Source organism: Urocampus carinirostris, chromosome 11 (genome assembly GCF_059441175.1).
Source record: "Urocampus carinirostris isolate Australia breed hairy pipefish chromosome 11, RoL_Ucar_1.0, whole genome shotgun sequence".
NCBI lineage: Eukaryota > Metazoa > Chordata > Actinopteri > Syngnathiformes > Syngnathidae > Urocampus > Urocampus carinirostris.
The window spans coordinates 1,343,421-1,360,137 of NC_142359.1; the positions used below are offsets into that span (position 1 = coordinate 1,343,421).

Sequence of the window (16,717 nt, forward strand, 5' to 3'; positions counted from 1 at the left end):
GTTGAACACAATATAAAGCCCAACGTCTCTTGGACGAATTTCGAACGTGGCTTGAATGTTGCTGAACGAATGCAACAAAGAGCGTTCCCTTTCTGCCATATTTCTGTCTCTGCGTATATTTTAGTGCGACGCCCCACGACGTCCTCTTCAATTGGCCCCGCCCGTGTGGCACCGGCTGCGGCTCATTGACAGATTGGCTTTCTGTCTTTTTAAGCTCAGTGCTCTCATTTTTCCTTTGTCAGCCCGTCAACGAACTTCTGCCCCGCAGGACGTGGGTTTCGACTCGGGCCTGTTGGTATTTCCTGTCCAGTATTGTTTATTTTGTCCTGTTTTATTCGGGTATCCAGTTTTGTTTTCGTCTATTTTTGTCCTGTTCATTATTTTCTCCAGTTTTCGTTCCTGTCTAGTTTGTCCTGTTTATTTTCGATATCCTGTTTCATTTTCTATCCTGTATATCCTGTCCTGTCCGGTATCCACCCTGTCCGTCCGATATAAACTCGGGCAATTGTTATCGATCTCGTCGGCCACTGGCTTCCTATTATTTCACGCCAGACTGCTACTTAACGTGGGATAACGTCACGCGTTTGGGTCCTGACACAAAGCTTAGGCACTTTTGCTCTTTGTTATACTCATTTCAATTCATATTTTTCTTTTTTTTCTTTTTTTTCATCGGTTCAAAATTGAATGGTAATTAGTTAAAAGTTATCGTATAAGAAAGTCTTTTTTTTAATCGCAATAAAGGGTTTGTATTTCTCATTATATTTTGTTGTGTAGTTTGTTTTTCAGGGATTTTGTGTTGCTCGATTTTAAAATTGTCTATATCAGTTCAAAGTTCACCGTAGAGTAAGAAATTAAGGCTTGTATAATACATCGTATAACACAATCTCATTCATCCATTTCGTGCATGATATGACATTTCTATTGTTAGTTTATCGGTTAAGACGACAGAATCAATTTGAAGAGCCGGGTGGTCCCTAAGGCCAGGTGAGCTGCCCGCAGACTTGTTCTAAAAATAACCCACCAGTGCTGGGTCATTGTCATTTTCTAGTAAAATTTTGTAATTATTGGTTGAGTCTATTTAAACCAGGGGTGTCCAACTCATTTGAACTTGGGGGCCACACAATAGAACAAACATTCTGTCGGGGGCTGGACTAGTAGATTAAAAAGAGAAAAAAAAGAGATAAAGAAATAAGAGAAAGAGGGAGGGAAAAGGAGAGAGGGCGGGACAAGGAAAGAGAGAGAAGGAGAGAGAAGATAAAAAGTCGTGAGAGAGGGGGAAAAGAAAGGGAGAGGAAGAAAGAAATCCAAAGAGAAATAGAAAGACAGAAGGAGAGAAAAGAGAAAAGAAAGCGCAAAGGATATGAAGAGAGAAAGAGAAAAGGAAAAAAGGAAGTTAGAGCAAAATAAGTTAAAAGACACAGAAAGAGAGAGAGACAAAGAGCAACAAAGGAAGAGAAAAAAAAGACACAGAGAGTGAAAGAGACAGAGACAGAGTCGTAGAAAAGGGGTGGAACAGAGAGACAGACAGAGAGAAAGAGAGAGAGAAATACAAGTACAGTGTCTTTGTTCGAGGCACCTGGCTTTGGCAACATCAAGTGGACATATTTCAACCTGCAGCTCGTTTTTCTCTTGCGCTTCTCTGAGTGTTGTCTCGCGGGCCAGATTCTATCCCTTAGCGGGCCTGATCCGGCCCGCGGGCCGCCTGTTTGACACCTGTGATCTAAACCTAATTCCCTTAATCAACCTGCTAGTAACATAGTAATAACATGATAAGTTGATATTTTAAGTAAATTCCCTGTTTTTGTTAGTTAACAAGCAAAATTTTGGCCTCCTTCTTTACAAGCTTTATAGCTTTTAGTTTTTTACCTGATTACTTTTTCTAGCTTTCCATTTAGCGACCTTTGATATTTAGCGAACTTGCTATTTTTAAAAATGAATTTAAAGTGGGTGCCCTTTGTGCTAATTAGTAACTAAAAAAAGCTCGACGCTCGAAAAAGCTCGGGGACCCGTGACGTAGCCTATCCATTGTACTCTCTATTCCACAGGTGTCAAACAGGCGGCCCGCGGGCCAGATCAGGCCCGCTGAGGGATTGAATCCGGCCCGCGAGACAACACTGAGAGAAGCACGAGAAAAACAGGCTGCAGGTTGAAATATGTCAACTTGATGTTGCCAAAGCCAGGTGCCTCCAACAAAGACACTGTACTTGTGTCTCTCTCTCTCTCTCTCTCTCTCTCTCTCTCTCTCTCTCTCTCTCTCTCTCTCTCTCTCTCTCTCTCTCTCTCTCTCTCTCTCTCTCTCTCTCTCTCTCTCTCTCTCTCTCTCTCTCTCTCTCTCTCTCTCTCTCTCTCTCTCTCTCTCTTCCCCCCCCCACACCTTTTCTCCCACTCTCTGTCTGTTTCACTCTCTGTGTCTCTTTTTTTTCTCTGCCTTTGTTGCTCTTTGTCTCTTTCTCTCTCTGTGACTTTTAACCTCTTTTGCTCCAACTTCCTTTTTTCCTTTTCTCTCTCTCTCTCTCTCTTCCTACCCTTCGCGCTTTCTTTTCTTTTTCCTTCTGTCTTTCTATTTCTCTTTGGATTTCTCTCTTCCTCTCCCTTTCTTTTCCCCCTTTCTCACAACTTTTTATCTTTTGTTTCTCACGCTCTCTCCCTCTCGCTCTTTCTTTGTCCCGCCCTCTCTCCTTTTCCCTCCCTCTTTCTCTTATTTCTCTATCTCTTTAATCTACTAGTAAATGAGAGCCAATTAGGATTCGCTACAGTCTATTAATAACCTGCCCCCCCCCCACCCCCTTTACACCTATGTTGGGGCATAATGACATAGTTAATGATATTAAAATCTGCCCATGGTTTAATCGGTACCTTGTCCACACGGGCGAAGTGGTATTAATTTCCCGTGAGAAGCGTTCAAATCCCGAAACTGCGACTTGAACGACACGCGAAACTTGAGGCATTTTGCAAGGGAGTTACAAAAAAAGAATGAATTATTCAATCCGCCGTCATAGGGAATCGAACAAGACGTCCGTGGGATTCCTATAGCGATTCGTCTGACCTCAAACACAAAACCCTCGAGCAGTTTCGGTTTCCTCATTTTTTTAAACGAGCGTTCCAATTACATGTGAAATGAGACAAGTGGTGAGTGAGAAAGTACACAGAAAGAAGATAAAATGGCTCTTCTGTGGTATTTGCATAATGGACCGGCAGCAGGGCGACACGGTGGCACGTTTAAGTCGGTCACTCAATTAGAGTCAGCGCTGGCACCAACACTAACAACTTTGTTTCCTGGCCATGTTGAATATTTTTAAATTGTGCCAGAAATGTAAGGACTCACGTGGTGTGTCCGGAATCTGAAAAAAAAAAACATGTTCTTCTCCCTTTTGGAGTATTGACCTTCAGCTGTTCTCCTCCGAATGACAGGGACGGACAGAACCACGGGCTTTCCAAGCTTCTTGGCTCTAAGGTGGCCGGCCGTCTAACTTCCGGCCTACGCGACCTCAAATCTCTTAATCAGCATTGAACCATTTGAAAAAAACAATCTCTCTCTCTTTCTCTCTCTCATTCTCTCTCTTCCACCCCTTTTCTCCGACTGTCTCTTTCACTCTCTGTGTCTCTCTTTTTCTCTTCCTTTGTTGCTCTTTGTCTCTTTCTCTCTCTGTCTTTTAACCTCTTTTGCTCCAACTTCCTTTTTTCCTTTACTCTCTTTCTTTCTCTCTTCCTACCCGTCGCGCTCTCTTTTCTTTTTTCTCTCCTGTCTTTCTATTTCTCTTTGGATTTCTTTCTTTGATAAAGTTAAAACTTATATGAACTCTATGTTGGCAGAATTAAACAAATAAAAACAAGCATTAAGGTAAATAAAATGTATTTGCATTGGTGATGGCCCAAACCCCACTCGCCCCGGCTGGGCTCCCGGCCACACTGCGCGCCCCCGTGTGTCAAGTTAACTTTAGTCACACAGGAAACAGATAAATACACCGGAAATGCAACTTCAAAATAAAAGAGTACAAAACTGATAAACGTACAAGAGATGCAATTAGACTGATTATTGAACCGTTACTTCATATGTGTGTGTGTGTGTGTGTGTGTGTGTGAAAGATTGTTTTTATATTTAGGAATATAAAAAGTTATATTCACACAGTGAATTCTGAGAAATGTTACAACCAAAAACGACCAATCTATCATTCTTCCTCTCCCTTTCTTTTCCCCCTCTCTCACGACTTTTTATCTTTTGTTTCTCACGCTCTCTCTCTCTTTGTCTTTCTTTGTCCTGCCCTATCTCCTTTTCCCTCCCTCTTTCTCTTATTTCTTTATCTCTCTTTTTCTTTCTCTTGAATCTACTAGTCCGGCCCCCGACAGAATGTTTGTTCTATCGTGTGGCCCCCCCGAGTTCAAATGAGTTTGACACCCCTGTGTTAGTATAGCGCTTGTGCTTGGGGCATTCCAAGCGTTTGAAGACTATCAACCTGCTGCTCGTTGTCAGCTTCATAAGGCACGCCGTACAAAATTCAGCGACTCCACTGTAATGACACGCGACTTCAAATCCGGCTTCATCAAGTTTCACCCTAATGAACACTGCCAGGAACCGCAGGAAACTTTTGGTGGGGTGATTAAACGCCAAGAGAGAATCTGGCGTGTTTATGATACCGGGTTGCCCGGCGACCGGAGGTGCAGTCATGGTAACCTGCCCCGACCGTCGTTAGAAAAAAAAAAAAAAAAAAAACCTTCTCCGCTTGACCTGGCAGCCCACACGTCTGAGATAAGGAGACATTTTGTCAATGGCCGCCGACTGTGACCCGACGTCTTTCGGATGGCTGGCGGCGCTAATGCTATCTCCGACCTAAAAATAACCCGATAGTTATTCCAAGAGCACCGTCCTGGTCTTCTCAGACTGTCCGTCTTCGGGCGCTCCATCTACTCGGACAATCTTGGCGGCCATCCCAAACTGCTAGATAGGACTTTGTCAAGGTGAAGGGAACGACAGAATAACCTCAAAGGCGCGTAAAAAATTATATAAAGAGACCCCTCCTCTAGGTTAAGCAATGGTCTGGCAACAGGCAGTCCAAAAAAGTACTCCACAATCAGTTAAATGCGTCTCAGTCGGTGTCAAGGGGCGGGGCTAGCTGGATGCCATGACAACCGTGCAGGACATGACAGATTCGGATATTGCTGGTTCCCTTCTTACATCGAATTGATTCTATCTGTATTGTCATTCATATTCAGTGTTCTGGTTTGCCCGCATCCCCGCGTCCTAGAACGCATTATTTTTGCTGGGGACGCATCGTCTCAAATCAACGTGCGTCCCCGGGACGCAACTTTTTTGACACGAAATTGTCATTATCATTTTTTAACAAAGATTTACCGCACTTCGTCAGGCAGATCCGCCATTGTTGTTTAGGTCCCGCGGTTCGAGTTTTCGTCTGCATGCCGATCTCCAGTTCGAGTTGTGTAGTGAAAGTCCGTCTCTTTTTAGAGAACCGGCTTTTTCGGCTCAACTCATTAAAGAGCCGGCTCTCTAACGGCTCACTTGCTTTGATGCATTATATTACGAATGATGATGTTGTATAAAGAAGTTAAGAAAAAAAGGAGAAAATGAAAAAAAGACAGGTTTGTGGCGATCCCTTTTAATCAGTATATTACCAACAATAATCTAATGCAGAAAATGAATTCATAATTTGAATAAGAAAATGTATTATTCTACTTAATTCTATTTTTAGAATCAAGCTCATTCATGTTGAGCCACTCAGTGTCTCACAACAAAATGTTCATTAAAAATATATATGATATAAAGAAACACATGCACAATAAAAGATGTTAAACTACATCAATAAACATGTTTGAAAAAAAAAAAAAAAAGATTTTTTTGTATTTTGTAAGGGAAAATATGACAGTTTGTAAGGGCATGGAGCATACTCAATTTTGGGGAGCCATAGATCTCTGTTGGGACCCAGAGATTTTTGACCCATCAAAAATGAACACTGCATATTATTCATTCATTGCGTGGTCTATGGAGTCAGACAGTCACGGCCAGATCGGGATCAGGACCCAAAAGCGTGGCGTTGCCCACAAGTTTATTGAATAGAAAGAGGAAGGGCATCCGGTGCTCGTTGGACGCGGGAAACCGGTCTCTCTTGCGGTCGGATCGTCATCCGAATACGGAAGTGGATCTTCCGTAGCGGGAGACGGCGGTGTCAGGGACGGAAAAACAGGTCGATAGCCGGGACAGGGGGAGCCAAAGCGTGGTCGGAAACGGGTCGTAAGCCAGGACGGGAAAGTAGACATAGTCGAGATAAAAAATGTCTCGTAAGTCAGGACGGGAGAGCAGACAGGGTCAGAACGGGTCGTAGCCGGAGAAAAAAACGGCTTGCCTTGTATAAACAGAGGTTCGCAGACAGACTGAAAACAGGGGAGTATCAGGACACGGTTTAAATAGGGACAGGAATCCAATCAGAACCCGCAGCAGTTAGCGCCAAATGAGCGGGCACAGGTGATTCACATCAGTAATCATGACAGAAAGTCCTCAAAAATGGTTTGAATTTTGCCATGAAAAAAATCACAGGTTAGGAGAGCAAAAACGTGGTCGGGATCAAAAAACGGGTTGAAAGCCGGGACGGGACAGCAGACGTGGTCGGGATCAAAACAGGTCGTTGCCGGAGACAAACGAGGAACAGACGGGTGGAAAAACGGGTGCAAAAACGGGACAGGCGGGAGTCAGGGTCAAATACGCTTGCCTTGTAACAACAGATGTTCGCTGACGAACTGACAACCGGAGAGTGAAATGACCGGGCTTAAAAAGGGACAGGGAAGCAATCAGATAGCCCGCCAAATGAGCGGGCACAGGTCATCCAAATCAGTAATCATGACACAGACTGCCAGGAAACATGGCAATCGCAACAATGTCAAGAATGTTCAAGCACTTCAGCCAAAATTCCAGCATTCTCCTGACCTTGAAAACAAAACACTAAAATTGAAGGAAACCTTGTTAAGTAGAGGTAAGACCTGACATTCAAAAGAAAATGAAAATCCACATCATCTCATCACAGCTTAATTGCACAATTGCCAACGCACCTAAATTGAATCGTGGCAAAACACTTTGCTGATTTTGACGGGTGTAATCATTGATGGAGGTAACCATGGAAACAGGGACTTATAATTGGTTTTCCCTCCGGCGCCGAGTGATGAGTCAGAGTAGTAACAAATTTATGGTCGGCGATGCTCACCTTGAGGGCTTTGGAGCGGCTTTCCAACAACCTCTCGATGTTCCCGGCCGCCGTGGACACGAGCTCTTCCACGCGGTTGGTCTCCACGCTGAAGTGGGTTTTATGTTTTTCGTAGATCTGGTAAAGAAGGAATTGCAGAAGATAAGTTTTCTATCCTTAGGTTTTTTGGAAAGTTATTTGTGTTGTGAAAGGATAGTGGGATGTCTGGACGTGTTCTAAGGGATGGGCAGGGCACCCGTATGATGCGGCAGGGGTAAACCAGTGAAAGCTGTCGAACAGAAGAGTGTGTTGTGTCACCCTGACCCGAGTGACACGGTCGTTTTCTGGTGTCCCGTTTCATCTGGAGGCACAAAAGCATGACCGACTTGGGTGCCGAGGTACCTAACTTGTTTTGGTGTTTGGGCATTTGGGTTGGCCGTGGTCCAAAATTTTTGTGTGTTTTTGCTACTTTTTCCCTTTCTTTTTTTGTATGTTTTTGTCTTGCTGTCGGTCACCTCCCTTGAGCGATATGACCAAGGTAGATGGATAGATAGATCGAGGTTTTCTATCCTGATACAAGCTTTGCACAGCATGCAGCAACCTGCCAGCCACCCCATTTATCCACGATACCTACCGATCCATCCTGTCATATGCCTTCTTTAAATCCATAAATGCCCAAACCACCTCTCTCCCTTTCACTATAAACTTTTCACACAACTACCTCAATGCAAAAATCGGATCTAGTCAAGTCAAGTCCTGTTTATTTGTTTGGCCCTTCGTCACAGAGTCTCAAATGGCTGCAGAGGCAACAGACTTTTATGACACCATCCCCTGATCTAAAACCTTCACGAGGGCAAGGAAAAACTCATGAACCTCAAGATGGGTCAGGTCAAGTCCTGTTTATTTGTTTGGCCCTTCATCACAGAGTCTCAAAGGGCTGCACAGACCACAGACTAATGCAGACTATTCTGTCACCATCCCCTCATCAAAAACCTTCATGAGGGCAAGGAAAAACTCAAAAACCTCAGGATGAGTCAAGTCCTGTTTATTTGTTTGGTCCTTAATCACAAAGAGTCTCAAAAGGCTGCACAGACCACAGACTATTATGACACCATCCTCTGATCTAAAACCTTCATGGGGGCAAGGAAAAACTCAAGAACCTCAGGATGAGTCAAGTCAAGTCATGTTTATTTGTTTGACCCTTCATCACAAAAAGTCTCAAAGGGCTGCACAGATCAAAGACTCTTGCAAACTACAGATAGATAGATAGATAGATAGAAAAAAAAGAGATAGACAGATAGATAGATAGATATAGATACTTTATTCATCCCCGCAGGGAAATTCACTGGACTATCATGCTATCATGACACCATTCACAGACTATTATTACACCCGTTTCTGAGCCTATTTGACCTTGTTTTAAGGGGCCTGTAGCGCCTCTATTGTCGGATATCACTAGGACTAAACATCATTACAATTTTAAAGTGAAAAATATTGTAGATAAAAATGTTTGTTATGTATCAATAAACACTGGAAAGTGTATGTCTGTGTCTGCTTTTAAAGCTCCGGCACACAGGGTGTCCATTTCTTTTTATTTCCTGATATATTTTGTTGCATCATATTAACATTTTTGGGGGCTTATTGAGTCGGTTGTAAGCTACAGAACTGTACTTAATCACATTTTTGAGTGGAAGTACAATCTTGGCAACAAGATTCACTTGATATCATTGGAAATGATTTGAATGCAGCACAAATTTTTCTTCTTTTTCCGTGTTTTTTTTTAAATTCCTTTAAAAAAATCTCGTGTTTATTTTTTCATAGCTGTTACTTTTTTCCTTTTTCTCTTCCTTTTGTTTCTTTTTTTCTTAGGTTTTCACCACTTTTTCATTTTTTTTTGTTCCATTCCCCCCTTCCTTTAAGTCATTTTGTGCATAATTTTTACATAATATTTGGTCATGTTGGGATGAAAGAAGCAAAAACAACCCGAAGAGCCGTTTAAGACTCGAAAGAGCCGGTTCCTTTTAGTGAGCCGAGCCGAAGAAGCCGGTCCCCGACAAACTGTACTAACTTTACTCAACTTCGTTCTACTTCGACTCGACTTCAAAATACCGCATTTAGGACACATTGTCAGGGGAACCCGTGTATTTTGACCTTCATGCACTGTAACTTTGACTTGAGTCGCTTTTTAATGAGTAATTTAGAGCCCTGATTTTTGTGCGCTGGCTCGATTTTCTTGTGCCCTGATAATGTGCGAGCAGTGCGCAATTGGGCACGCGCGCAGCTTAGAGGGAACACTGGTTGTAAGTAGGGGAGCGTCTGTATTTACAATTGATGGCTGCATACAATTATTTTCCGTCCCGCCCCTTCTCGGATGAAAACAATCATCAATGAGCCTTCCTTTGACACGGCTCTCCCCAAGGATTCAACCCCGGTTTAGCTCCGATTCAGTCCGAGCTGATTAACAAATAAAAGGGGTGGCAGGGATTGACTGCCGTGTCAGGTCCGATCATACTAAAATGCTTTCAATGTGCTTTTATTCTGGAGCCATAGTAGATAAAAGAATGCACGATTGCCAAACGGAGCCAATTATTTTGCAGCCTGAAGGCCTTTTCAAAGACAGGAAGCGCATTTATTGGTTGTATTCCTGCGGTGGCGGACCAGAAAAAACAAACCATTTACTTACATTTTCCAACCACCACTTTTAGTTGGGTCCATTGCCGTTTGTAGTAACAAGTCGTCGTCATGATGGTTTTTGTAGATGTTTACCTTCCAATCTATTGCGACTATCAACCAAAAGCAGGACTGGGCAGCGTTACTTTAACTGGATTACTTTCAATGACTTTTGGATGACTCCAATCCCAAATATGCTAATAAAAGACAAAAGAAACTAAATATGACTCAAATGATGACTCACAACACGTGGTAAGCTTTCTCTCCTGGCTTTGATCTCTTTGATCCCTGGCAAAACGAACATCAAATGTGACAGAAACAAAATGGAAAATCAATCCAAACAGCTTGCCGACATCCTTTTTGCCGTTGTGTATTCCGTTACTCCCCCAGCCTGCACAAAATGGAGTCATTTTATTCATTTTTAGTTTCTTTTGTCTTTTCTTAGCATATTTGGTATTGGAGTCATCCAAAAGTCATTAAAAGTAACCCTACTCAACCCTGCTCACACGCCATCTAGCGACCAGCATTATTCACTTCATTTAAACATGTGTTTTCTGTCTAATCCAATAAGATTTTTTTTTGTCTTCATGTGACCTCGCTTAAGCCAATCAGATATGTTGTTCTATGCCTGAGCTTTCCAATAAATGAGTCTCTAGCCATAGGCGGAGCGTGATTTCTTCCTGAGCCGATCTCGGAAGCACGCGCCTCTGATATAATAATAATAATAATAATTTCCTTGTATTGTCATTCTGTGTAACAATGTACACAGAACGAAATGTCGATTGCACCTGACCCGTTGTAGCGAGCCGATGCAGCCGCAGCCAACAGAGGGCGCCGCCGACCACTTTTTAAGTCTTAGGAATGACTCGGCCGGGGCGCGAACCACCGACCTCCCAGTCTCAAAGCGGGCGCCTTACCATCTAGGCTACTGAGCTGGATGGAAGGGCTATCAAAAACCCTCCAACTCAGAGCGTTTTCTTTTCTTCATCCTAATTCAATATCGAGTTTTTACCTTTACGGATGAACCGATGAGCTATAAAAAGTCAAGTTGATCGTTCCAAATCTGTGATATCAAGAAACCGAATCTTCACGAAACTTCAAACTCAGTGGCTCAGGAGGTAGAGCGCTCGTCTTGAGATCAAGAGATCGCAGTTTGAATCCTGGCTCCTCCGTGTTACATGTCGAAGTGTCCTTGGGTAAGACACTGAACCCCTAATGCCCCCAATAAGCAGGTTAGCGCCTTACATGGCTACACGACCGCTATTGGTAAATGTGAAGCACACTGTAAAGCGCTTTGGGAAGTCTTGACCTGAAAAGCGCTATAGAAATGCAGATCATTTCATTTCATCTCATTGACTTGTGGTCAACAAAAACTTGAAGTACGTTAGCCTATGTCTACTTGACTAGTTGTCTCAGGTTGTGGGAGTTAAATTTAATTGATTAAACTCACTTTATATTGTTTACTGGTGATAGTTATTTTATAATATAGTTTCTTTTTGTTGCACTTCAAGTGTAGGATAAGTGTGTTGCTGTCGAGATGCAATTAAGAGAACAAGGTTCAATAACACAACGACCTGCCTGTTCTTCTCTATTTAACTGAATTCAACGTTCAAATTCTTGGAAATACAACTCCTTTTTAAAGTAACGGAACTAGTTTCTTTCCCTAGTAACGAGTTACTTTTACTCAAGAGAAATTCACTTACTGCTTTTTGGAAGTCTGCCCGGACGCCCGGGGCGTGCATCTTTTACGTCGGGCGTACAACGTCTCCCCCCGGGGGGCTGACAATTTTTCCTAGTTTGCTATATTCCGATTTCAAAATCTTTGTCCGGTTTGGAAATTTCGGTTTGTTTGGCAAGTTGCATACTCGGCAGCCAATCAGAAGCCTGCATCGCTTTGGGAAGTCTTGACTTGAAAAGCGCTAGAGAAATGCAGATGGTCTTTGTTCTCCAATTTTGATCTCCAGTGTAGAGTATTGATCGACAAAGAAATGCCCCCCCCCCCCCCTTTTTTTTTTTTTTTTGCTCGACGTGACTCACCTGAATGAGACTCTGCATACCACTGGCCTTGTCCGTGAGCTTGATCAAGTCCTTCTCCATTTGATCGACCCATTTTTTAATCCTGAGCACGCAAACACAAAACACGCTCAATTAGTTGATGAGCTCGCCGAAACGGATGACGTTTCTTTGGCGCGTCCGCGTGACCCGACAGCGGCGTCCGCTACGTATCGCGGGAGAAGCGTCCAGAAACGATGTCTAGCCGTGTGAATAAGCGGCACATGCATTAAGGCGAGAGCTATTCATAGATCGCGGTGAGTGTCATGCCCCTGGGCAGTGGGACGCTGCAGCCGCCCTATTATGATATAGGAAAGGACACAAAGCTAATGCTTGACATAAAAGCATCAGGGGAAAAGGCCTTACAGCAAGCTACAAAAAACCAACACTGATAGGTTTATTCTCTTTCTATTATTGGATACCTGTAAAAGAGATTTCACCAGTTTGTTATTTTGACTATTACCCCTCACTGTCAGTGTTCCCTCTAAGCTGCGCGCGTGCGCAATTGCGCACTGCTCGCACATTCTCGGCGCACAAGAAAATCTAGCCGGCGCACAAAAATCAGGGCTCAAAATTACTAATTAAGAAGCGACTTAAGTCAAGGTTACGTTGTGTTCTCAATACAGTATTTTGAAGTCAAGGTCCAAGTAGAACGAAGTTGAGTCAAGTCAGTAGAGTTTTTCCAGAACCGGCTCCTTCGGCTCGGCTCAGTAAAAGGAACCGACTCTTTCGGGTCCTAAACGGCTCTTCGGGTTGTTTTTGCTTCTTTAATCCCAACATGACCAAAGATTATGTAAAATTATGCACAAAACGACTTAAAGGAAGGGGGGAATAGAACAAAAAAGAAAAACATTTAGAAAAAAGCCAGAAAAAAAATAAATGAAATAAATGTAGGAAAAAATAAATAAATAGAGAACAAAAAGAAAAAAGTAACAGCTCGAAAAAATAAACACAATGAGATTTTTTTAAAGGAATTTTAAAAAAGTAGAAAAAAACACGGAAAAAAGAAGAAAAAGTTTGTGTGCATTCAAATTATTTCCAATCATACCAAGTCAATCTTGTTGCCAACATTGTACTTCCACTCAAAAATGTGATTAAGTACAGTTCTGTAGCTCACAACCGACTCAATAAGCCCCCCAAAAAGTTAATATTATGCGACAAAATAGATCAGGAAATAAAAAGAAATGGATATATTGTGAAAGAATTGTAAGAACAAACGACATTTGTAGGCAATCGTACATGAGTCAATTCATTCAAAAGTGAAAAATAATTTTGCATTGCCGGAAACTCAGCAAAATGTAACTTGATGTCAAGTTTTGGACATGTTTGATAATGATTTAGTTGGCACACTTGGGATTATGGTTGCTCACTGTTGTTTCAAGCGTTGCTCACCGACTTTGTGTGAACGCTCAGACCCTATTATTTGGGGCGGCAGTAGCTCAGGAGGTAGAGCGCTCGTCTTGGGATCAAGAGATCGCAGTTCGAATCCCGGCTCCTCCGTGTTACATGTCGAAGTGTCCTTGGGTAAGACACTGAACCCCTAATGCCCCCAATAAGCAGGTTAGCGCCTTACATGGCTGCAAGGCCGCTTTTGGGTAAATGTGAAGCACATTGTAAAGCGCTTTGGGAAGTCTTGAATTGAAAAGCGCTATAGAAATGCGGATCATTTCATTTCATTTCATCAGGGTTTGTACAACTTTATCATGGCCCAATTCAAGCTAATTTCAAGCACTTTCAAGGCCCATTTTTCAAATTTTCCAGTACCTTGAAAGGAAGGAATCCAGCACCAATCAAAAGAACAATTTTTTTTTGCTGTTGTTGGCTTCAAAGACTAAATTTAAATCACTATATTGCTGCTCGCACATAATATGTGTTATTTTGCTCTGTTCTTATTTATTATCTACGATATTTTTGTGTCAATGGGCTGCTATAAACTGACAGGAATTCTGTCATTCTGCTTTGACAATGCTACGTCACACTTGTTTTTACAAAGAGGGAAAGGCCTCTAGAGGTATTTGGTAAAAGCAGAGTTCAAGATGTAAAAGAAAAGAAAGTACTTTGTGTATAAAAAGAAAAAAATAGTCAAATTTGGACTCATTAAGATGATATTGAAAGGTTGGAAGGAGGGAGCGTTCAATCTTTCAATCTTATAGACTGCTGATCTTTTACTTTATGAAATGTATTTTTCCTGCGTTTTTTTCAGAAGATCTGTGTCTAAAATGTGACCAGAACGGAATTAGTACCCAGCTGCGTAACGTTAATTGAGATAAAGAGGAAAGGCAGCGCCCTCGATCCGGTGCTCGCTGGACGCGGGAAGCAAGCCGCTCACAGAATCGGAACGTGTTCCGAGCAGGAGATCGCGGTGTCGTCGAAGGAAAAACAGGTCGATAGCTGAGACAGGAGAGCAAAACGTGGTCGGGATCAAAAAACGGATCGGGGAAATCCGGAACGGACAGGTGGAAAACGGGTGAAAAAAGCGGGACCGACGGGGGTCAGAGTCAAAATGCTTGCCTTGTAGAAACAGAGGTTCGCTGACGGACTGACAACAGGTGAGTGAAAGGACTGAGCTTAAGTAGGATGGGGAACCAATCAGGAAGCCAGCAGCGGCTGGCGCCAAACAAGCGGGCAATTAATTAGTCATTATGACAAAATGGTTATCATGGAATTGTAAATAGTTGTATTTTTTGCATTTTATCTTTTGATTGTAGCATGAAGAGTTTATATTTTACATTTTTATTTCATTGTTTTGCATTTTCAGGGATTTTGTGTTGTTGTTCTACTTTAAATCTGTTCTGCGTGTAGAGAGCAAAAATTGTTTTGTACTTTACAAAAATTGTGTGTAGATCTGTGAATATGTTATGTGTTTTTCAGGGCTCTTTTTAGTGAGCCAAGCAAAAAGAGCCAGGTTTTCTAAATAAAGCTGTCCTCTTGGGTGCGGTGACGCTTTGCATGACAACGCAAAAAAGACACCAGAGCAGGTATGTTGGCATCATTATCTTCCACTTTTTAATTTTTTTTCTTAATTTATTGGGTGGTCTATAGAATAGACTGCAATCGCAACAATTTCCAGCATTGTCAAACACTTCACCCAAAGTTCAAGCATTCTCCCGACATTATAAACAAAACATTATAATTCAAGCATTTTCAAGGATTTCAAGTACCCGCACAAACTCTGCATACATCTTGAAATGTAATTACATATAGCGTGTATAGTATAAGGGCAGCACGGCGGCGCAGTGGTTAGCGCATGTGCGGCAAAGTTCTGAGGTCATGAGCTCGAACCTCCCGTGTGGAGTTTGCATGTTCTCTCCGTGCCTGCGTGGGTTTCCTCCGGGCTCTCCGGTTTCCTCCCACATTCCAAAGACATGCATGTCAGGTTGATTGGCTTAACCGAAATCTCCCAAAGTGTGAATGAGTTGTCTGTCTCCGTGTGCCCTGCGACTGGCTGGCAAGCAGTTTAGGGTGTCCCCTACCCACTGCCCGAAGATAGCTGGGATGGGCTCCTGCACCCCCGCGACCCTACTGAGGATAAGCGGTGAAGATAATGGATAATGGACGGATGGGTGTATAGTGTAGTACAGCATTGTTTCCATTTCATGAGAGCATTGTAGGCTAGCAGTACAAAACAATCAATATAACTGACTCAAATTAGAATGCTACAAACATCGATGACTATTTTTTGAGTAAAACAAGCCTGCGAGTCCACCAATAGACCTTGGTTAGCTTTTGAAATACAAACTCAATGAAAAATAAATGGACCTCGGGGAACCGCCGTGCAGAGGAAGGGGTTTGGACACAGGACCCCGACTGACTGTGTTATTTATAAGAAATACAGTGCAATGCGAGACGGCCATTTTTAGCTGCGCTGTTGAACAGCTGCTTGTTGCTGAGAGCAGATACAGAATGATCGGTCCTGTCAGCACATACCTCCCACCAGTCTCTTTTCCAAATTATGTTTGGCTTCAGATGTCGGATCTCCACGGTTTCGGTTCACCGAGTCTACGGCTTTGGGATAAAACAGGGTCGGGAACGAGGTGCAAGCAGAGTTCTTCTGGAAATATGTTAAAAACTGCAAATGAAAAGCTTATGGAGGTATTTCCCTTCAGTGCGGTGGGCACGTGTGAGAGAGAGGGGAGCGTGCTGTGTTGGATGGCTAGACCCAATCAAATTGTTCTGTGTGCCTGGCTCGCGTTTGTGGGAAAATACAGTTTGTTGTGTAGGTTTTTATCATAAAGTGTGAACATTATATAATGAGCTTCCATATAAAGGATTCGGTAGCGATGTACAGCCAAAACAGGGTCTGTTGGTGTGACACCTTGACTAAACTGTGGGTAAAACTGTGTTTCCCTTCAGATATATATATAGATATATATATAGATATATATATAGATAGATATATATATATATATAGATATATATATAGATATATATATAGATATAGATATATATCTATATATATATATATAGATATATATTTATCTATATATAGATATATAGATATATAGATATATATATATATATAGATAGATATATATTTATCTATATATAGATATATAGATAGATAGATAGATAGATAGATAGATAGATATAGATATAGATATAGATATAGATATAGATATAGATAGATAGATAGATCTAGATAAAGATCTAGATAAAGAGCTAGATCTAGATAAAGAGCTAGATCTAGATAGAGCTAGATAAAGAGCTAGATCTAGATAAAGAGATAGATAAAGAGATAGATCTAGATAGAGCTAGATAAAGAGATAGAGCTAAAGAGCTAGATATATAGATAGAGAGTTAGAGAGCTA

At 42.1% G+C, this 16,717-nt stretch overlaps 1 protein-coding gene across 1 annotated transcript in view; it reads right to left on the reverse strand.

The window, feature by feature from the left end:
• The window catches only part of LOC148356142 (voltage-dependent calcium channel subunit alpha-2/delta-1-like), a 122,264-nt gene that overhangs the window by 91,116 nt on the left and 14,431 nt on the right, over positions 1-16,717 (reverse strand). Inside the window, exons 2-3 of the mRNA XM_088346849.1 lie at positions 11,895-11,976; positions 7,209-7,325 (exon numbers count right to left, since the gene is read on the reverse strand). Coding sequence (XP_088202975.1) covers positions 7,209-7,325; positions 11,895-11,976 — 199 coding nt within the window. The remainder of the gene's footprint in view (positions 1-7,208; positions 7,326-11,894; positions 11,977-16,717) is intronic.